Source organism: Oncorhynchus mykiss, chromosome 26 (genome assembly GCF_057628025.1).
Source record: "Oncorhynchus mykiss isolate SJ-2025 chromosome 26, ASM5762802v1, whole genome shotgun sequence".
NCBI classification, from domain to species: Eukaryota; Metazoa; Chordata; class Actinopteri; order Salmoniformes; family Salmonidae; genus Oncorhynchus; species Oncorhynchus mykiss.
The window spans coordinates 47738537-47755958 of NC_143047.1; the positions used below are offsets into that span (position 1 = coordinate 47738537).

Here is a 17422-nt window from a genome sequence, read left to right on the forward strand (position 1 = left end):
CCCCCAAAACACACTACCCTCCCCTGTCCCCCCCAAAACACACTACCCTCCCCTGTCCCCCCCAAAACACACTACCCTCCCCTGTCCCCCCCAAAACACACTACCCTCCCCTGTCCCCCCCAAAACACACTACCCTCCCCTGTCCCCCCCAAAACACACTACCTTCCCTGTCCCCCCAAAACACACTACCCTCCCCTGTCCCCCCCAAAACACACTACCCTCCCCTGTCCCCCCCAAAACACACTACCCTCCCCTGTCCCCCCCAAAACACACTACCCTCCCCTGTCCCCCCCAAAACACACTACCCTCCCCTGTCCCCCCCAAAACACACTACCCTCCCCTGTCCCCCCCAAAACACACTACCCTCCCCTGTCCCCCCCAAAACACACTACCCCCCCTGTCCCCCCCAAAACACACTACCCTCCCCTGTCCCCCCCAAAACACACTACCCTCCCCTGTCCCCCCAAAACACACTACCCTCCTCTGTCCCCCCCAAAACAAACTACCCTCCCCTGTCCCCCCCAAAACACACTACCCTCCCCTGTCCCCCCCAAAACACACTACCTTCCCCTGTCCCCCCCAAAACACACTACCCGCCCCTGTCCCCCCAAAACACACCGAACCCTCCCCTGTCCCCCCCAAAACACACCGAACCCTCCCCTGTCCCCCCTAAAACACACTACCCTCCCAAGGCAACAAAATCAGTTTGACAACCCTCCCCTCCCCTGTTAAATCAGTTTGACAACCCTCCCATCCCCTGTTAAATCAGTTTGACAACCCTCCCCTCCCCTGTTAAATCAGTTTGACAACCCTCCCCTCCCCTGTTAAATCAGTTTGACAACCCTCCCCTCCCCTGTCCTGTTAAATCAGTTTGACAACCCTCCCCTGTCCTGTTAAATCCGTTTGACAACCCTCCCCTCCCCTGTTAAATCAGTTTGACAACCCTCCCCTCCCCTGTTAAATCAGTTTGACAACCCTCCCCTCCCCTGTTAAATCAGTTTGACAACCCTCCCCTCCCCTGTTAAATCAGTTTGACAACCCTCCCCTCCCCTGTTAAATCAGTTTGACAACCCTCCCCTCCCCTGTTAAATCAGTTTGACAACCCTCCCCTCCCCTGTTAAATCAGTTTGACAACCCTCCCCTCCCCTGTCCTGTTAAATCAGTTTGACAACCCTCGCCTCCCCTGTTAAATCAGTTTGACAACCCTCCCCTGTCCTGGTAAATCAGTTTGACAACCCTCCCCTCCCTTGTTAAATCAGTTTGACAACCCTCCACTGTCCTGTTAAATCAGTTTGACAACCCTCCCCTCCCCTGTTAAATCAGTTTGACAACCCTCCCCTGTCCTGTTAAATCAGTTTGACAACCCTCCCCTGTCCTGTTAAATCAGTTTGACAACCCTCCCCTCCCCTTTTAAATCAGTTTGACAACCCTCCCCTGTCCTGTTAAATCAGTTTGACAACCCTCCCCTCCCCTGTTAAATCAGTTTGACAACCCTGTCCTGTCCTGTTAAATCAGTTTGACAACCCTCCCCTCCCCTGTTAAATCAGTTTGACAACCCTCCCCTCCCCTGTTAAATCAGTTTGACAACCCTCCCCTGTCCTGTTAAATCAGTTTGACAACCCTCCCCTCCCCTGTTAAATCAGTTAGACAACCCTCCCCTCCCCTGTTAAATCAGTTTGACAACCCTCCCCTGTCCTGTTAAATCAGTTTGACAACCCTCCCCTCCCCTGTTAAATCAGTTTGACAACCCTGTCCTGTCCTGTTAAATCAGTTTGACAATCCCCCCTCCCCTGTTAAATCAGTTTGACAACCCTCCCCTCCCCTGTTAAATCAGTTTGACAACCCTCCGCTCGCCTGTCCTGTTAAATCAGTTTGACAACCCTCGCCTCCCCTGTTAAATCAGTTTGACAACCCTGTCCTGTCCTGTTAAATCAGTTTGACAACCCCCCCTCCCCTGTTAAATCAGTTTGACAACCCTCCCCTCCCCTGTTAAATCAGTTTGACAACCCTCCCCTCCCCTGTCCTGTTAAATCAGTTTGACAACCCTCCCCTCCCCTGTTAAATCAGTTTGACAACCCTCCACTGTCCTGTTAAATCAGTTTGACAACCCTCCCCTCCCCTGTTATATCAGTTTGACAAACCTCCCCTGTCCTGTTAAATCAGTTTGACAACCCTCCCCTGTCCTGTTAAATCAGTTTGACAACCCTCCCCTCCCCTGTTAAATCAGTTTGACAACCCTCCCCTCCCCTGTTAAATCAGTTTGACAACCCTCCCCTCCCCTGTTAAATCAGTTTGACAACCCTCCCCTGTCCTGTTAAATCAGTTTGACAACCCTCCCCTGTCCTGTTAAATCAGTTTGACAACCCTCCCCTGTCCTGTTAAATCAGTTTGACAACCCTCCCCTGTCCTGTTAAATTAATTTCGCAACCCTCCCCTCCCCTGTTAAATCAGTTTGACAACCCTCCCCTCCCCTGTTAAATCAGTTTGACAACCCTCCCCTCCCCTGTTAAATCAGTTTGACAACCCTCCCCTGTCCTGTTAAATCAGTTTGACAGCCCTCCCCTGTCCTGTCCTGTTAAATCAGTTTGACAACCCTCCCCTCCCCTGTTAAATCAGTTTGACAACCCTCCCCTCCCCTGTTAAATCAGTTTGACAACCCTCCCCTCCCCTGTTAAATCAGTTTGACAGCCCTCCCCTGTCCTGTCCTGTCCTGTTAAATCAGTTTGACAACCCTCCCCTCCCCTGTTAAATCAGTTTGACAACCCTCCCCTCCCCTGTTAAATCAGTTTGACAACCCTCCCCTGTCCTGTTAAATCAGTTTGACAACCCTCCCCTCCCCTTTTAAATCAGTTTGACAACCCTCCCCTCCCCTGTTAAATCAGTTTGACAACCCTCCCCTCCCCTGTTAAATCAGTTTGACAACCCTCCCCTCCCCTGTTAAATCAGTTTGACAACCCTCCCCTGTCCTGTTAAGTCAGTTTGACAACCCTCCCCTGTCCTGTCCTGTTAAATCAGTTTGACAACCCTCCCCTGTCCTGTCCTGTTAAATCAGTTTGACAACCCTCCCCTCCTCTGTTAAATCAGTTTGACAACCCTCCCCTCCCCTGTTAAATCAGTTTGACAACCCTCCCCTCCCCTGTTAAATCAGTTTGACAACCCTCCACTGTCCTGTTAAATCAGTTTGACAACCCTCCCCTGTCCTGTTAAATTAATTTGACAACCCTCCCCTCCCCTGTTAAATCAGTTTGACAACCCTCCCCTCCCCTGTTAAATCAGTTTGACAACCCTCCCCTGTCCTGTTAAATCAGTTTGACAACTCTCCCCTCCCCTCCCCTGTTAAATCAGTTTGACAACCCTCCCCTGTCCTGTTAAATCAGTTTGACAACTCTCCCCTCCCCTCCCCTGTTAAATCAGTTTGACAACCCTCCCCTGTCCTGTTAAATTAATTTGACAACCCTCCCCTCCCCTGTTAAGTCAGTTTGACAACCCTCCCCTGTCCTGTTAAATCAGTTTGACAACCCTCCCCTGTCCTGTTAAATCAGTTTGACAACCCTCCCCTGTCCTGTTAAGTCAGTTTGACAACCCTCCCCTCCCCTGTTAAATCAGTTTGACAACCCTCCCCTGTCCTGTTAAATCAGTTTGACAACCCTCCCCTGTCCTGTTAAATCAGTTTGACAACCCTCCCCTGTCCTGTTAAATCAGTTTGACAACCCTCCCCTCCCCTGTTAAATCAGTTTGACAACCCTCCCCTGTCCTGTTAAATCAGTTTGACAACCCTCCCCTCCCCTGTTAAATCAGTTTGACAAACCTCCCCTCCCCTGTTAAATCAGTTTGACAACCCTCCCCTTCCCTGTTAAATCAGTTTGACAGCCCTCCCCTGTCCTGTCCTGTTAAATCAGTTTGACAACCCTCCCCTCCCCTGTTAAATCAGTTTGACAACCCTCCCCTATCCTGTTAAATCAGTTTGACAACCCTCCCCTCCCCTGTTAAATCAGTTTGACAACCCTCCCCTCCCCTGTTAAATCAGTTTGACAACCCTCCCCTCCCCTGTTAAATTAGTTTGACAACCCTCCCCTCCCCTGTTAAATCAGTTTGACAACCCTCCCCTCCCCTGTCCTGTTAAATCAGTTTGACAACCTTCCCCTGTCCTGTTAAATCAGTTTGACAACCCTCCCCTGTCCTGTTAAATCAGTTTGACAACCCTCCCCTGTCCTGTTAAATCCGTTTGACAACCCTCCCCTCCCCTGTTAAATCAGTTTGACAACCCTCCCCTCCCCTGTTAAATCAGTTTGACAACCCTCCCCTCCCCTGTTAAATCAGTTTGACAACCCTCCCCTCCCCTGTTAAATCAGTTTGACAACCCTCCCCTCCCCTGTTAAATCAGTTTGACAACCCTCCCCTCCCCTGTTAAATCAGTTTGACAACCCTCCCCTCCCCTGTTAAATCAGTTTGACAACCCTCCCCTCCACTCCCCTGTTAAATCAGTTGGACAACCCTCCCCTCCCCTGTCCTGTTAAATCAGTTTGACAACCCTCCCCTCCACTCCCCTGTTAAATCAGTTGGACAACCCTCCCCTCCCCTGTCCTGTTAAATCAGTTTGACAACCCTCCCCTGTCCTGTTAAATCAGTTTGACAACCCTCCCCTGTCCTGTTAAATCAGTTGGACAACCCTCCACTGTCCCTTAAGCAATATGGTTTATTTCTGCACCCTTTTTCTTGGAATCTGTGATGTTCAACCCTGAATGATCTCTTGCAGCTCTTCTCATAGACGTCTTCCAGATTCGCTACTGACCAATTGAGAGGTAGCTAGATTGAAGATAAAGCCTGCATCCCTATTGACACCCTATTCCCCTATATAGTGCACTACTGTTGCACAGGGCAGTGGTGAAAAGTTAGTGCACCCTAGAGAATAGGGGCCGTTTGAGACGCAGAGTCCCAAGGTTGAAGGTACGTGTGTTGCTATAGTTACTGTCTATCTCCGGTTGTCGTTACACCACGTGTAGAGGAGAGACGAGGGAGGATGGAGGGAGGGAGGGAGGGAGGGGAGAGGGAGGGAGGGGCGAGGGCGGGGGGATATCAGGAGGGAGGGGAGGGGGGAATCAGTCTCTTTCTAACAGGTTACTCTACTGAGTAGCTGTGTTCCAATCTCTCACATCACTGTCCTCACTAACTCTGATATCAGGAGGGAGGGAGGGAGGGAGGGGGGATATCAGGAGGGAGGGAGGGGGGGGGGTGAGGGGGGGGGATATAAGGAGAGAGGGGAGGGGGAATCAGGCTCTTTCTAACAGGTTACTCTACTGAGTAGCTGTGTTCCACTCTCTCACATCACTGTCCTCACTAACTCTGATATCAGGAGGGAAGGAGGGAGGGAGGAGGGGGGGGAGGAGGGGAGGGAGGGAGGGAGGGAGGGAGGGAGGGAGGGAGGGAGGGAGGGAGGGAGGGAGGGAGGGAGGGAGGGAGGGAGGGGATGGGAGGGGAGGATATCAGGCTCTTTCTAACAGGTTACTCTACTGAGCAGCGGTGTTCCACTCTCTCACATCACTGTCCTCACTAACTCTGATATCAGGAGGGAGGGAGAAGGGGGGGAGGGAGGGAGGGATGGGAGGGGAGGGGAGAGAGGGGTGGATATCAGGCTCTTTCTAACAGGTTACTCTATTGAGCAGCTGAGTTCCACTCTCTCACATCATAAGCATCATTATTTTTTTCAGTCTGTTATTTTTCTCCTCAACAGTTAACAAGGTAACTCTGTAACCACTGGTAAAGGTGCTGTCTCTCTATTAGGGCGCATTAGGCTGGATGGGAGTAGAGAGCTGTGGTGTCTGTGGAACAGATAGATAGATAGATAGATAGATAGATAGATAGATAGATAGATAGATAGATAGATAGATAGATAGATAGATAGATGGGAGCAGAGTGTTGTGGTGTCAGGGGAACAGATAGATAGATGGATGGATGGGAGCAGAGAGCTGTGGTGTCAGGGGAACAGATAGATAGATGGGAGCTGAGTGCTGTGGTGTCAGGGGAACAGATAGATAGATGGGAGCTGAGTGCTGTGGTGTCAGGGGAACAGATAGATAGATGGGAGCTGAGTGCTGTGGTGTCAGGGGAACAGATAGATAGATGGATGGATGGGAGCAGAGAGCTGTGGTGTCAGGGGAACAGATAGATAGATGGGAGCTGAGTGCTGTGGTGTCAGGGGAACAGATAGATAGATAGATGGATGGGAGCAGAGAGCTGTGGTGTCAGGGGAACAGATAGATAGATTGATGGGAGTGGAGAGCTGTGGTGTCAGGGGAACAGATAGATAGATGGATGGGAGTGGAGAGCTGTGGTGTCAGGGGAACAGAGAGATAGATGGATGGGAGCGGAGAGCTGTGGTGTCAGGGGAACAGATAGATAGATAGATGGGAGCAGAGTGCTGTGGTGTCAGGAGAACAGATAGATAGATAGATAGATAGATGGATGGGAGCAGAGTGCTGTGGTGTCAGGGGAACAGATAGATAGATGGATGGGAGCAGAGAGCTGTGGTGTCAGGGGAACAGATAGATAGATAGATGGATGGGATTGGAGAGCTGTGGTGTCAGGGGAACAGATAGATGGATAGATGGATGGGAGCAAGAAGACACTATTACCAACAGTTGGTTGGAGGTAAAACATGAACTATTCTAGTCACTATTACCAACAGTCAGTAGTCAGTATTACCAACAGTCAGTATTACCAACAGTCAGTATTACCAACAGTCAGTATTACCAACAGTCAGTATTACCAACAGTCAGAAGTCAGTATTACCAACAGTCAGTAGTCAGTATTACCAACAGTCAGTAGTCAGTATTACCAACAGTCAGTAGTCACTATTACCAACAGTCAGTATTACCAACAGTCAGAAGTCAGTATTACCAACAGTCAGTAGTCAGTATTACCAACAGTCACTATTACCAACAGTCAGTAGCCACTATTACCAACAGTCAGTATTACCAACAGTCAGTATTACCAACAGTCAGTAGTCAGTATTACCAACAGTCAGTAATACCAACAGTCAGTATTACCAACAGTCAGTAGTCACTATTACCAACAGTCAGTATTGCAAACAGTCAGTAGTCAGTATTACCAACAGTCAGTATTACCAACAGTCAGTATTGCAAACAGTCAGTAGTCACTATTACCAACAGTCAGTATTACCAACAGTCAGTAGTCACTATTACCAACAGTCAGTAGTCACTATTACCAACAGTCAGTGTTACCAAGAGTCAGTAGTCACTATTACCAACAGTCAGTAGTCACTATTACCAACAGTCAGTATTACCAACAGTCAGTATTACCAACAGTCAGTAGTCAGTATTACCAACAGTCAGTAGTCACTATTACCAACAGTCAGTAGTCACTATTACCAACAGTCAGTAGTCACTATTACCAACAGTCAGTATTACCAACGGTCACTATTACCAACAGTCAGTATTATCAACAGTCAGTAGTCACTATTACCAACAGTCAGTATTACCAACAGTCAGTAGTCACTATTACCAACAGTCAGTAGTCACTATTACCAACAGTCAGTAGTCACTATTACCAACAGTCAGTAGTCACTATTACCAACAGTCAGTAGTCACTATTACCAACAGTCAGTATTACCAACAGTCAGTAGTCAGTATTACCAACAGTCAGTATTACCAACAGTCAGAAGTCAGTATTACCAACAGTCAGTAGTCAGTATTACCAACAGTCAGTAGTCAGTATTACCAACAGTCAGTAGTCACTATTACCAACAGTCAGTATTACCAACAGTCAGTAGTCAGTATTACCAACAGTCAGTAGTCAGTATTACCAACAGTCAGTAGTCACTATTACCAACAGTCAGTATTACAAACAGTCAGTAGTCACTATTACCAACAGTCAGTATTACCAACAGTCAGAAGTCAGTATTACCATGAGTCAGTAGTCAGTATTACCAACAGTCAGTAGTCACTATTACCAACAGTCAGTAGTCACTATTACCAACAGTCAGTAGTCACTATTACCAACAGTCAGTAGTCAGTATTACCAACAGTCAGTAGTCACTATTACCAACAGTCAATAGTCACTATTACCAACAGTCAGTAGTCACTATTACCAACAGTCAGTAGTCACTATTACCAACAGTCAGTAGTCAGTATTACCAACAGTCAGTATTATCAACAGTCAGTAGTCACTATTACCAACAGTCAGTAGTCAGTATTACCAACAGTCAGTAGTCAGTATTACCAACAGTCAGTATTATCAACAGTCAGTAGTCACTATTACCAACAGTCAGTATTACCAACAGTCAGTAGTCAGTATTACCAACAGTCAGTAGTCAGTATTACCAACAGTCAGTAGTCACAAATAAAACAGTCAGTAGTCAGTATTACCAACAGTCAGTATTACCAACAGTCAGTAGTCACTATTACCAACAGTCAGTATTACCAACAGTCAGTAGTCACTATTACCAACAGTCAGTAGTCACTATTACCAACAGTCAGTATTACCAACAGTCAGTAGTCACTATTACCAACAGTCAGTATTACCAACAGTCAGTAGTCAGTATTACCAACAGTCAGTAGTCAGTATTACCAACAGTCAGTAGTCACTATTACCAACAGTCAGTATTACCACCAGTCAGTAGTCACTATTACCAACAGTCAGTATTACCAACAGTCAGTAGTCACTATTACCAACAGTCAGTAGTCACTATTACCAACAGTCAGTATTACCAACAGTCAGTAGTCACTATTACCAACAGTCAGTATTACCAACAGTCAGTAGTCACTATTACCAACAGTCAGTATTACCAACAGTCAGTAGTCAGTATTACCAACAGTCAGTAGTCAGTATTACCAACAGTCAGTAGTCACTATTACCAACAGTCAGTATTACCACCAGTCAGTAGTCACTATTACCAACAGTCAGTATTACCAACAGTCAGTAGTCACTATTACCAACAGTCAGTAGTCACTATTACCAACAGTCAGTATTACCAACAGTCAGTAGTCACTATTACCAACAGTCAGTATTACCAACAGTCAGTAGTCACTATTACCAACAGTCAGTATTACCAACAGTCAGAAGTCAGTATTACCAACAGTCAGTAGTCAGTATTACCAACAGTCACTATTACCAACAGTCAGTAGCCACTATTACCAACAGTCAGTATTACCAACAGTCAGTATTACCAACAGTCAGTAGTCAGTATTACCAACAGTCAGTAATACCAACAGTCAGTATTACCAACAGTCAGTAGTCACTATTACCAACAGTCAGTTTTGCAAACAGTCAGTAGTCAGTATTACCAACAGTCAGTATTACCAACAGTCAGTATTGCAAACAGTCAGTAGTCACTATTACCAACAGTCAGTATTACCAACAGTCGGTAGTCACTATTACCAACAGTCAGTAGTCACTATTACCAACAGTCAGTGTTACCAAGAGTCAGTAGTCACTATTACCAACAGTCAGAAGTCACTATTACCAACAGTCAGTATTACCAACAGTCAGTATTACCAACAGTCAGTAGTCAGTATTACCAACAGTCAGTAGTCACTATTACCAACAGTCAGTAGTCACTATTACCAACAGTCAGTAGTCACTATTACCAACAGTCAGTATTACCAACGGTCACTATTACCAACAGTCAGTATTATCAACAGTCAGTAGTCACTATTACCAACAGTCAGTATTACCAACAGTCAGTAGTCAGTATTACCAACAGTCAGTAGTCACTATTACCAACAGTCAGTAGTCACTATTACCAACAGTCAGTAGTCACTATTACCAACAGTCAGTAGTCACTATTACCAACAGTCAGTATTACCAACAGTCAGTTTTGCAAACAGTCAGTAGTCAGTATTACCAACAGTCAGTATTACCAACAGTCAGTATTGCAAACAGTCAGTAGTCACTATTACCAACAGTCAGTATTACCAACAGTCGGTAGTCACTATTACCAACAGTCAGTAGTCACTATTACCAACAGTCAGTGTTACCAAGAGTCAGTAGTCACTATTACCAACAGTCAGAAGTCACTATTACCAACAGTCAGTATTACCAACAGTCAGTATTACCAACAGTCAGTAGTCAGTATTACCAACAGTCAGTAGTCACTATTACCAACAGTCAGTAGTCACTATTACCAACAGTCAGTAGTCACTATTACCAACAGTCAGTATTACCAACGGTCACTATTACCAACAGTCAGTATTATCAACAGTCAGTAGTCACTATTACCAACAGTCAGTATTACCAACAGTCAGTAGTCAGTATTACCAACAGTCAGTAGTCACTATTACCAACAGTCAGTAGTCACTATTACCAACAGTCAGTAGTCACTATTACCAACAGTCAGTAGTCACTATTACCAACAGTCAGTATTACCAACAGTCAGTAGTCAGTATTACCAACAGTCAGTATTACCAACAGTCAGAAGTCAGTATTACCAACAGTCAGTAGTCAGTATTACCAACAGTCAGTAGTCAGTATTACCAACAGTCAGTAGTCACTATTACCAACAGTCAGTATTACCAACAGTCAGTAGTCAGTATTACCAACAGTCAGTAGTCAGTATTACCAACAGTCAGTAGTCACTATTACCAACAGTCAGTATTACAAACAGTCAGTAGTCACTATTACCAACAGTCAGTATTACCAACAGTCAGAAGTCAGTATTACCATGAGTCAGTAGTCAGTATTACCAACAGTCAGTAGTCACTATTACCAACAGTCAGTAGTCACTATTACCAACAGTCAGTAGTCACTATTACCAACAGTCAGTAGTCAGTATTACCAACAGTCAGTAGTCACTATTACCAACAGTCAATAGTCACTATTACCAACAGTCAGTAGTCACTATTACCAACAGTCAGTAGTCACTATTACCAACAGTCAGTAGTCAGTATTACCAACAGTCAGTATTATCAACAGTCAGTAGTCACTATTACCAACAGTCAGTAGTCAGTATTACCAACAGTCAGTAGTCAGTATTACCAACAGTCAGTATTATCAACAGTCAGTAGTCACTATTACCAACAGTCAGTATTACCAACAGTCAGTAGTCAGTATTACCAACAGTCAGTAGTCAGTATTACCAACAGTCAGTAGTCACAAATAAAACAGTCAGTAGTCAGTATTACCAACAGTCAGTATTACCAACAGTCAGTAGTCACTATTACCAACAGTCAGTATTACCAACAGTCAGTAGTCACTATTACCAACAGTCAGTAGTCACTATTACCAACAGTCAGTATTACCAACAGTCAGTAGTCACTATTACCAACAGTCAGTATTACCAACAGTCAGTAGTCAGTATTACCAACAGTCAGTAGTCAGTATTACCAACAGTCAGTAGTCACTATTACCAACAGTCAGTATTACCACCAGTCAGTAGTCACTATTACCAACAGTCAGTATTACCAACAGTCAGTAGTCACTATTACCAACAGTCAGTAGTCACTATTACCAACAGTCAGTATTACCAACAGTCAGTAGTCACTATTACCAACAGTCAGTATTACCAACAGTCAGTAGTCACTATTACCAACAGTCAGTATTACCAACAGTCAGTAGTCAGTATTACCAACAGTCAGTAGTCAGTATTACCAACAGTCAGTAGTCACTATTACCAACAGTCAGTATTACCACCAGTCAGTAGTCACTATTACCAACAGTCAGTATTACCAACAGTCAGTAGTCACTATTACCAACAGTCAGTAGTCACTATTACCAACAGTCAGTATTACCAACAGTCAGTAGTCACTATTACCAACAGTCAGTATTACCAACAGTCAGTAGTCACTATTACCAACAGTCAGTATTACCAACAGTCAGAAGTCAGTATTACCAACAGTCAGTAGTCAGTATTACCAACAGTCACTATTACCAACAGTCAGTAGCCACTATTACCAACAGTCAGTATTACCAACAGTCAGTATTACCAACAGTCAGTAGTCAGTATTACCAACAGTCAGTAATACCAACAGTCAGTATTACCAACAGTCAGTAGTCACTATTACCAACAGTCAGTTTTGCAAACAGTCAGTAGTCAGTATTACCAACAGTCAGTATTACCAACAGTCAGTATTGCAAACAGTCAGTAGTCACTATTACCAACAGTCAGTATTACCAACAGTCGGTAGTCACTATTACCAACAGTCAGTAGTCACTATTACCAACAGTCAGTGTTACCAAGAGTCAGTAGTCACTATTACCAACAGTCAGTAGTCACTATTACCAACAGTCAGTATTACCAACAGTCAGTATTACCAACAGTCAGTAGTCACTATTACCAACAGTCAGTAGTCACTATTACCAACAGTCAGTAGTCACTATTACCAACAGTCAGTAGTCACTATTACCAACAGTCAGTATTACCAACAGTCAGTAGTCAGTATTACCAACAGTCAGTATTACCAACAGTCAGAAGTCAGTATTACCAACAGTCAGTAGTCAGTATTACCAACAGTCAGTAGTCAGTATTACCAACAGTCAGTAGTCACTATTACCAACAGTCAGTATTACCAACAGTCAGAAGTCAGTATTACCAACAGTCAGAAGTCAGTATTACCAACAGTCAGTAGTCAGTATTACCAACAGTCAGTAGTCAGTATTACCAACAGTCAGTAGTCACTATTACCAACAGTCAGTATTACCAACAGTCAGAAGTCAGTATTACCAACAGTCAGTAGTCAGTATTACCAACAGTCAGTAGTCACTATTACCAACAGTCAGTATTACAAACAGTCAGTAGTCACTATTACCAACAGTCAGTATTACCAACAGTCAGAAGTCAGTATTACCAACAGTCAGTAGTCAGTATTACCAACAGTCAGTAGTCACTATTACCAACAGTCAGTAGTCACTATTACCAACAGTCAGTAGTCACTATTACCAACAGTCAGTAGTCAGTATTACCAACAGTCAGTAGTCACTATTACCAACAGTCAGTATTACCAACAGTCAGTATTACCAACAGTCAGTAGTCAGTATTACCAACAGTCAGTAGTCACTATTACCAACAGTCAGTAGTCACTATTACCAACAGTCAGTAGTCACTATTACCAACAGTCAGTAGTCACTATTACCAACAGTCAGTATTACCAACAGTCAGTAGTCACTATTACCAACAGTCAGTAGTCACTATTACCAACAGTCAGTAGTCACTATTACCAACAGTCAGTAGTCACTATTACCAACAGTCAGTAGTCACTATTACCAACAGTCAGTATTACCAACAGTCAGTATTACCAACAGTCAGTAGTCAGTATTACCAACAGTCAGTAGTCACTATTACCAACAGTCAGTAGTCACTATTACCAACAGTCAGTAGTCACTATTACCAACAGTCAGTATTACCAACAGTCAGTAGTCAGTATTACCAACAGTCAGTATTACCAACAGTCAGAAGTCAGTATTACCAACAGTCAGTAGTCAGTATTACCAACAGTCAGTAGTCAGTATTACCAACAGTCAGTAGTCACTATTACCAACAGTCAGTATTACCAACAGTCAGAAGTCAGTATTACCAACAGTCAGAAGTCAGTATTACCAACAGTCAGTAGTCAGTATTACCAACAGTCAGTAGTCAGTATTACCAACAGTCAGTAGTCACTATTACCAACAGTCAGTATTACCAACAGTCAGAAGTCAGTATTACCAACAGTCAGTAGTCAGTATTACCAACAGTCAGTAGTCACTATTACCAACAGTCAGTATTACAAACAGTCAGTAGTCACTATTACCAACAGTCAGTATTACCAACAGTCAGAAGTCAGTATTACCAACAGTCAGTAGTCAGTATTACCAACAGTCAGTAGTCACTATTACCAACAGTCAGTAGTCACTATTACCAACAGTCAGTAGTCACTATTACCAACAGTCAGTATTACCAACGGTCACTATTACCAACAGTCAGTATTATCAACAGTCAGTAGTCACTATTACCAACAGTCAGTATTACCAACAGTCAGTAGTCACTATTACCAACAATCAGTAGTCACTATTACCAACAGTCAGTAGTCACTATTACCAACAGTCAGTAGTCACTATTACCAACAGTCAGTAGTCACTATTACCAACAGTCAGTAGTCACTATTACCAACAGTCAGTATTACCAACAGTCAGTAGTCAGTATTACCAACAGTCAGTATTACCAACAGTCAGAAGTCAGTATTACCAACAGTCAGTAGTCAGTATTACCAACAGTCAGTAGTCAGTATTACCAACAGTCAGTAGTCACTATTACCAACAGTCAGTATTACCAACAGTCAGAAGTCAGTATTACCAACAGTCAGTAGTCAGTATTACCAACAGTCAGTAGTCACTATTACCAACAGTCAGTATTACAAACAGTCAGTAGTCACTATTACCAACAGTCAGTATTACCAACAGTCAGAAGTCAGTATTACCAACAGTCAGTAGTCAGTATTACCAACAGTCAGTAGTCACTATTACCAACAGTCAGTAGTCACTATTACCAACAGTCAGTAGTCACTATTACCAACAGTCAGTAGTCAGTATTACCAACAGTCAGTAGTCACTATTACCAACAGTCAGTAGTCACTATTACCAACAGTCAGTAGTCAGTATTACCAACAGTCAGTAGTCAGTATTATCAACAGTCAGTAGTCACTATTACCAACAGTCAGTAGTCACTATTACCAACAGTCAGTAGTCAGTATTACCAACAGTCAGTATTACCAACAGTCAGTATTATCAACAGTCAGTAGTCACTATTACCAACAGTCAGTATTACCAACAGTCAGTAGTCAGTATTACCAACAGTCAGTAGTCAGTATTACCAACAGTCAGTAGTCACTATTACCAACAGTCAGTAGTCAGTATTACCAACAGTCAGTATTACCAACAGTCAGTAGTCACTATTACCAACAGTCAGTATTACCAACAGTCAGTAGTCACTATTACCAACAGTCAGTAGTCACTATTACCAACAGTCAGTATTACCAACAGTCAGTATTACCAACTGTCATTAGTCACTATTACCAACAGTCAGTATTACCAACAGTCAGTAGTCAGTATTACCAACAGTTGGTTGGAGGTAAAGCATGACCTTGTCCAAAGATGTGTGTATGTGTTACGTTGGAGTCACAGGTGTATCAACAGAGAAATAGGTGTTATTTTGGAGTCACAGGTGTATCAACAGAGAAACAGGTGTTATTTTGGAGTCACAGGTGTAACAACAGAGAAACAGTTGTTATGTTGGAGTCACAGGTGTATCAATAGAGAAACAGGTGTAACAACAGAGAAACAGGTGTTATGTTGGAGTCACAGGTGTATTAACAGAGAAACAGGTGTTATGTTGGAGTCACAGGTGTATTAACAGAGAAACAGGTGTTATGTTGGAGTCACAGGTGTATTAACAGAAAAACAGGTGTTATGTTGGATCACAGGTGTATCAACAGAGAAACAGGTGTATCAACAGAGAAACAGGTGTATCAACAGAGAAACAGGTGTATCAACAGAGAAACAGGTGTAACAACAGAGAAACAGGTGTAACAACAGAGAAACAGGTGTATTTAACAGAGAAACAGGTGTATTGACAGAGAAACAGGTGTATCAACAGAGAAACAGGTGTTATCAACAGAGAAACAGGTGTATCAACAGAGTCACAGGTGTATCAACAGAGAAACAGGTGTTATGTTGGAGTCACAGGTGTATCAACAGAGAAACAGGTATATCAACAGAGAAACAGGTGTATCAACAGAGAAACAGGTGTTATGTTGGAGTCACAGGTGTATCAACAGAGAAACAGGTGTATCAACAGAGAAACAGGTGTATCAACAGAGAAACAGGTGTACCTTTCTTTTTGAGCGTTCTGATTTCTTGGACATATTCTTCATCTTCTTGTGGAGATGGAATAACACCTGAAGAGGAAAAGGAAACGCATCATCAACATAACAGTCTGAACACATTCAGTTATCTCTATACTTGGAATTCAATCGTGATAAACAGTTAGCGGTTAGCAGTTAGCCATTTAGCATCATAACAGATACATTGCGAAGATGTGATAGAGGTCCTTCCTCATGGACAATAACAGCACATACATCCCTGTCTAATCTGTGGGAGAAAGGAAGCCCTTATCCCTCTCCTCTGGATGGAAGACAGTAACTACCGTGACATACACGGTCTCGGGTTGACATCGTCAACATTCCTCATGTACACATGTCCCATCAGTACTCTGTGTCCCATCAGTACTCTGTGTCCCATCAGTGTTCTGTGTCCCATCAGTGTTCTGTGTCCCATCAGTGCTCTGTGACCCATCAGTACTCTGTGTCCCATCAGTGCTCTGTGTCCCATTAGTGTTCTGTGTCCCATCAGTGCTCTGTGTCCCATCAGTGCTCTGTGTCCCATCAGTGCTCTGTGTCCCATCAGTGCTCTGTGTCCCATCAGTGCTCTGTGTCCCATCAGTACTCTGTGTCCCATTAGGACTCTGTGTCCCATCAGTGTTCTGTGTCCCATCAGTACTCTGTGTCCCATCAGTACTCTGTGTCCCATCAGTACTCTGTGTCCCATCAGTACTCTGTGTGTACATGGGGTATTGACACACAAGCACCAGCCAGCTTAGTACCACTCCAGGAAGCCTCTTCATTTGGCAAGACAGCACAATCTGGGACCAGGCGATAGGGGGTAAAAGCCCGTCTCAGAGGAACATGAAATGGGTCAGAAATGAAATACAGAGTGGATTTGTCTGAAATGACATCTTATCAAACAGGTATTCTAGGTTGGAGGAGGAAAGCATAATGCTTAAGACTGTAGAGTGGGAGACTAATGTTCTCTGGAGTGATGAATCACGCTTCACCATCTGCCAGTCTGACTGACGAATCTGGGTTTGGCAGATGCTACCTGCACCAATGCATACCAACTGTGAAGTGTGTTGGGGCTGTTTTTCATGGTTCGGGCCCCTTAGTTCCATTGAAGGGAAATCTTAACGCTACAGCGTACAATGACATTCTAGACGATTCTGTGCTTCTAACTTTGTGGCAACAGTTTGGGGAAGGCCCCTTTCTGTTTTCGGCATGACAATGTCACCGTGCACAAAGCCGAGATCCATACAAAAACAGTTTGTCAAAATTGGCGTGGAAGAAGTTGACTGGTCTGCAAAGAGCCCTGACCTCAACCCCATCGAACACCTCTTGGGATAAATTTGTGCGCCGACTGCACTTTAAGTGTTTTACCCAATACTGCATTCCAAATGGCACCCTATTCCCTATATAGTGCACTACTTTTAGACCAGAGCCCTATGGAACTCTATTCCCTATATAGTGCACTACTTTAGACCAGAGCCCTATGGAACTCTATTCCCTATATAGTGCACTACTGTTGACCAGAGCCCAAAAAAGGCCTTTCTCATAGTAGTGCACTATAAAAGGGAATAGTGTGTCATTTGGGACCGTAGAGAGAG

At 44.0% G+C, this 17422-nt stretch overlaps 1 protein-coding gene across 2 annotated transcripts in view; it reads right to left on the reverse strand.

Moving 5' to 3' along the window:
• Positions 1–17422, reverse strand: part of galr1b (galanin receptor 1b) — a 44700-nt gene that overhangs the window by 15397 nt on the left and 11881 nt on the right. For both annotated transcript variants that reach the window (XM_036964493.2, XM_090221644.1), the window contains exon 2: positions 15819–15884. In XM_036964493.2, the coding sequence (XP_036820388.2) occupies positions 15819–15884 (66 nt within the window). The remainder of the gene's footprint in view (positions 1–15818; positions 15885–17422) is intronic.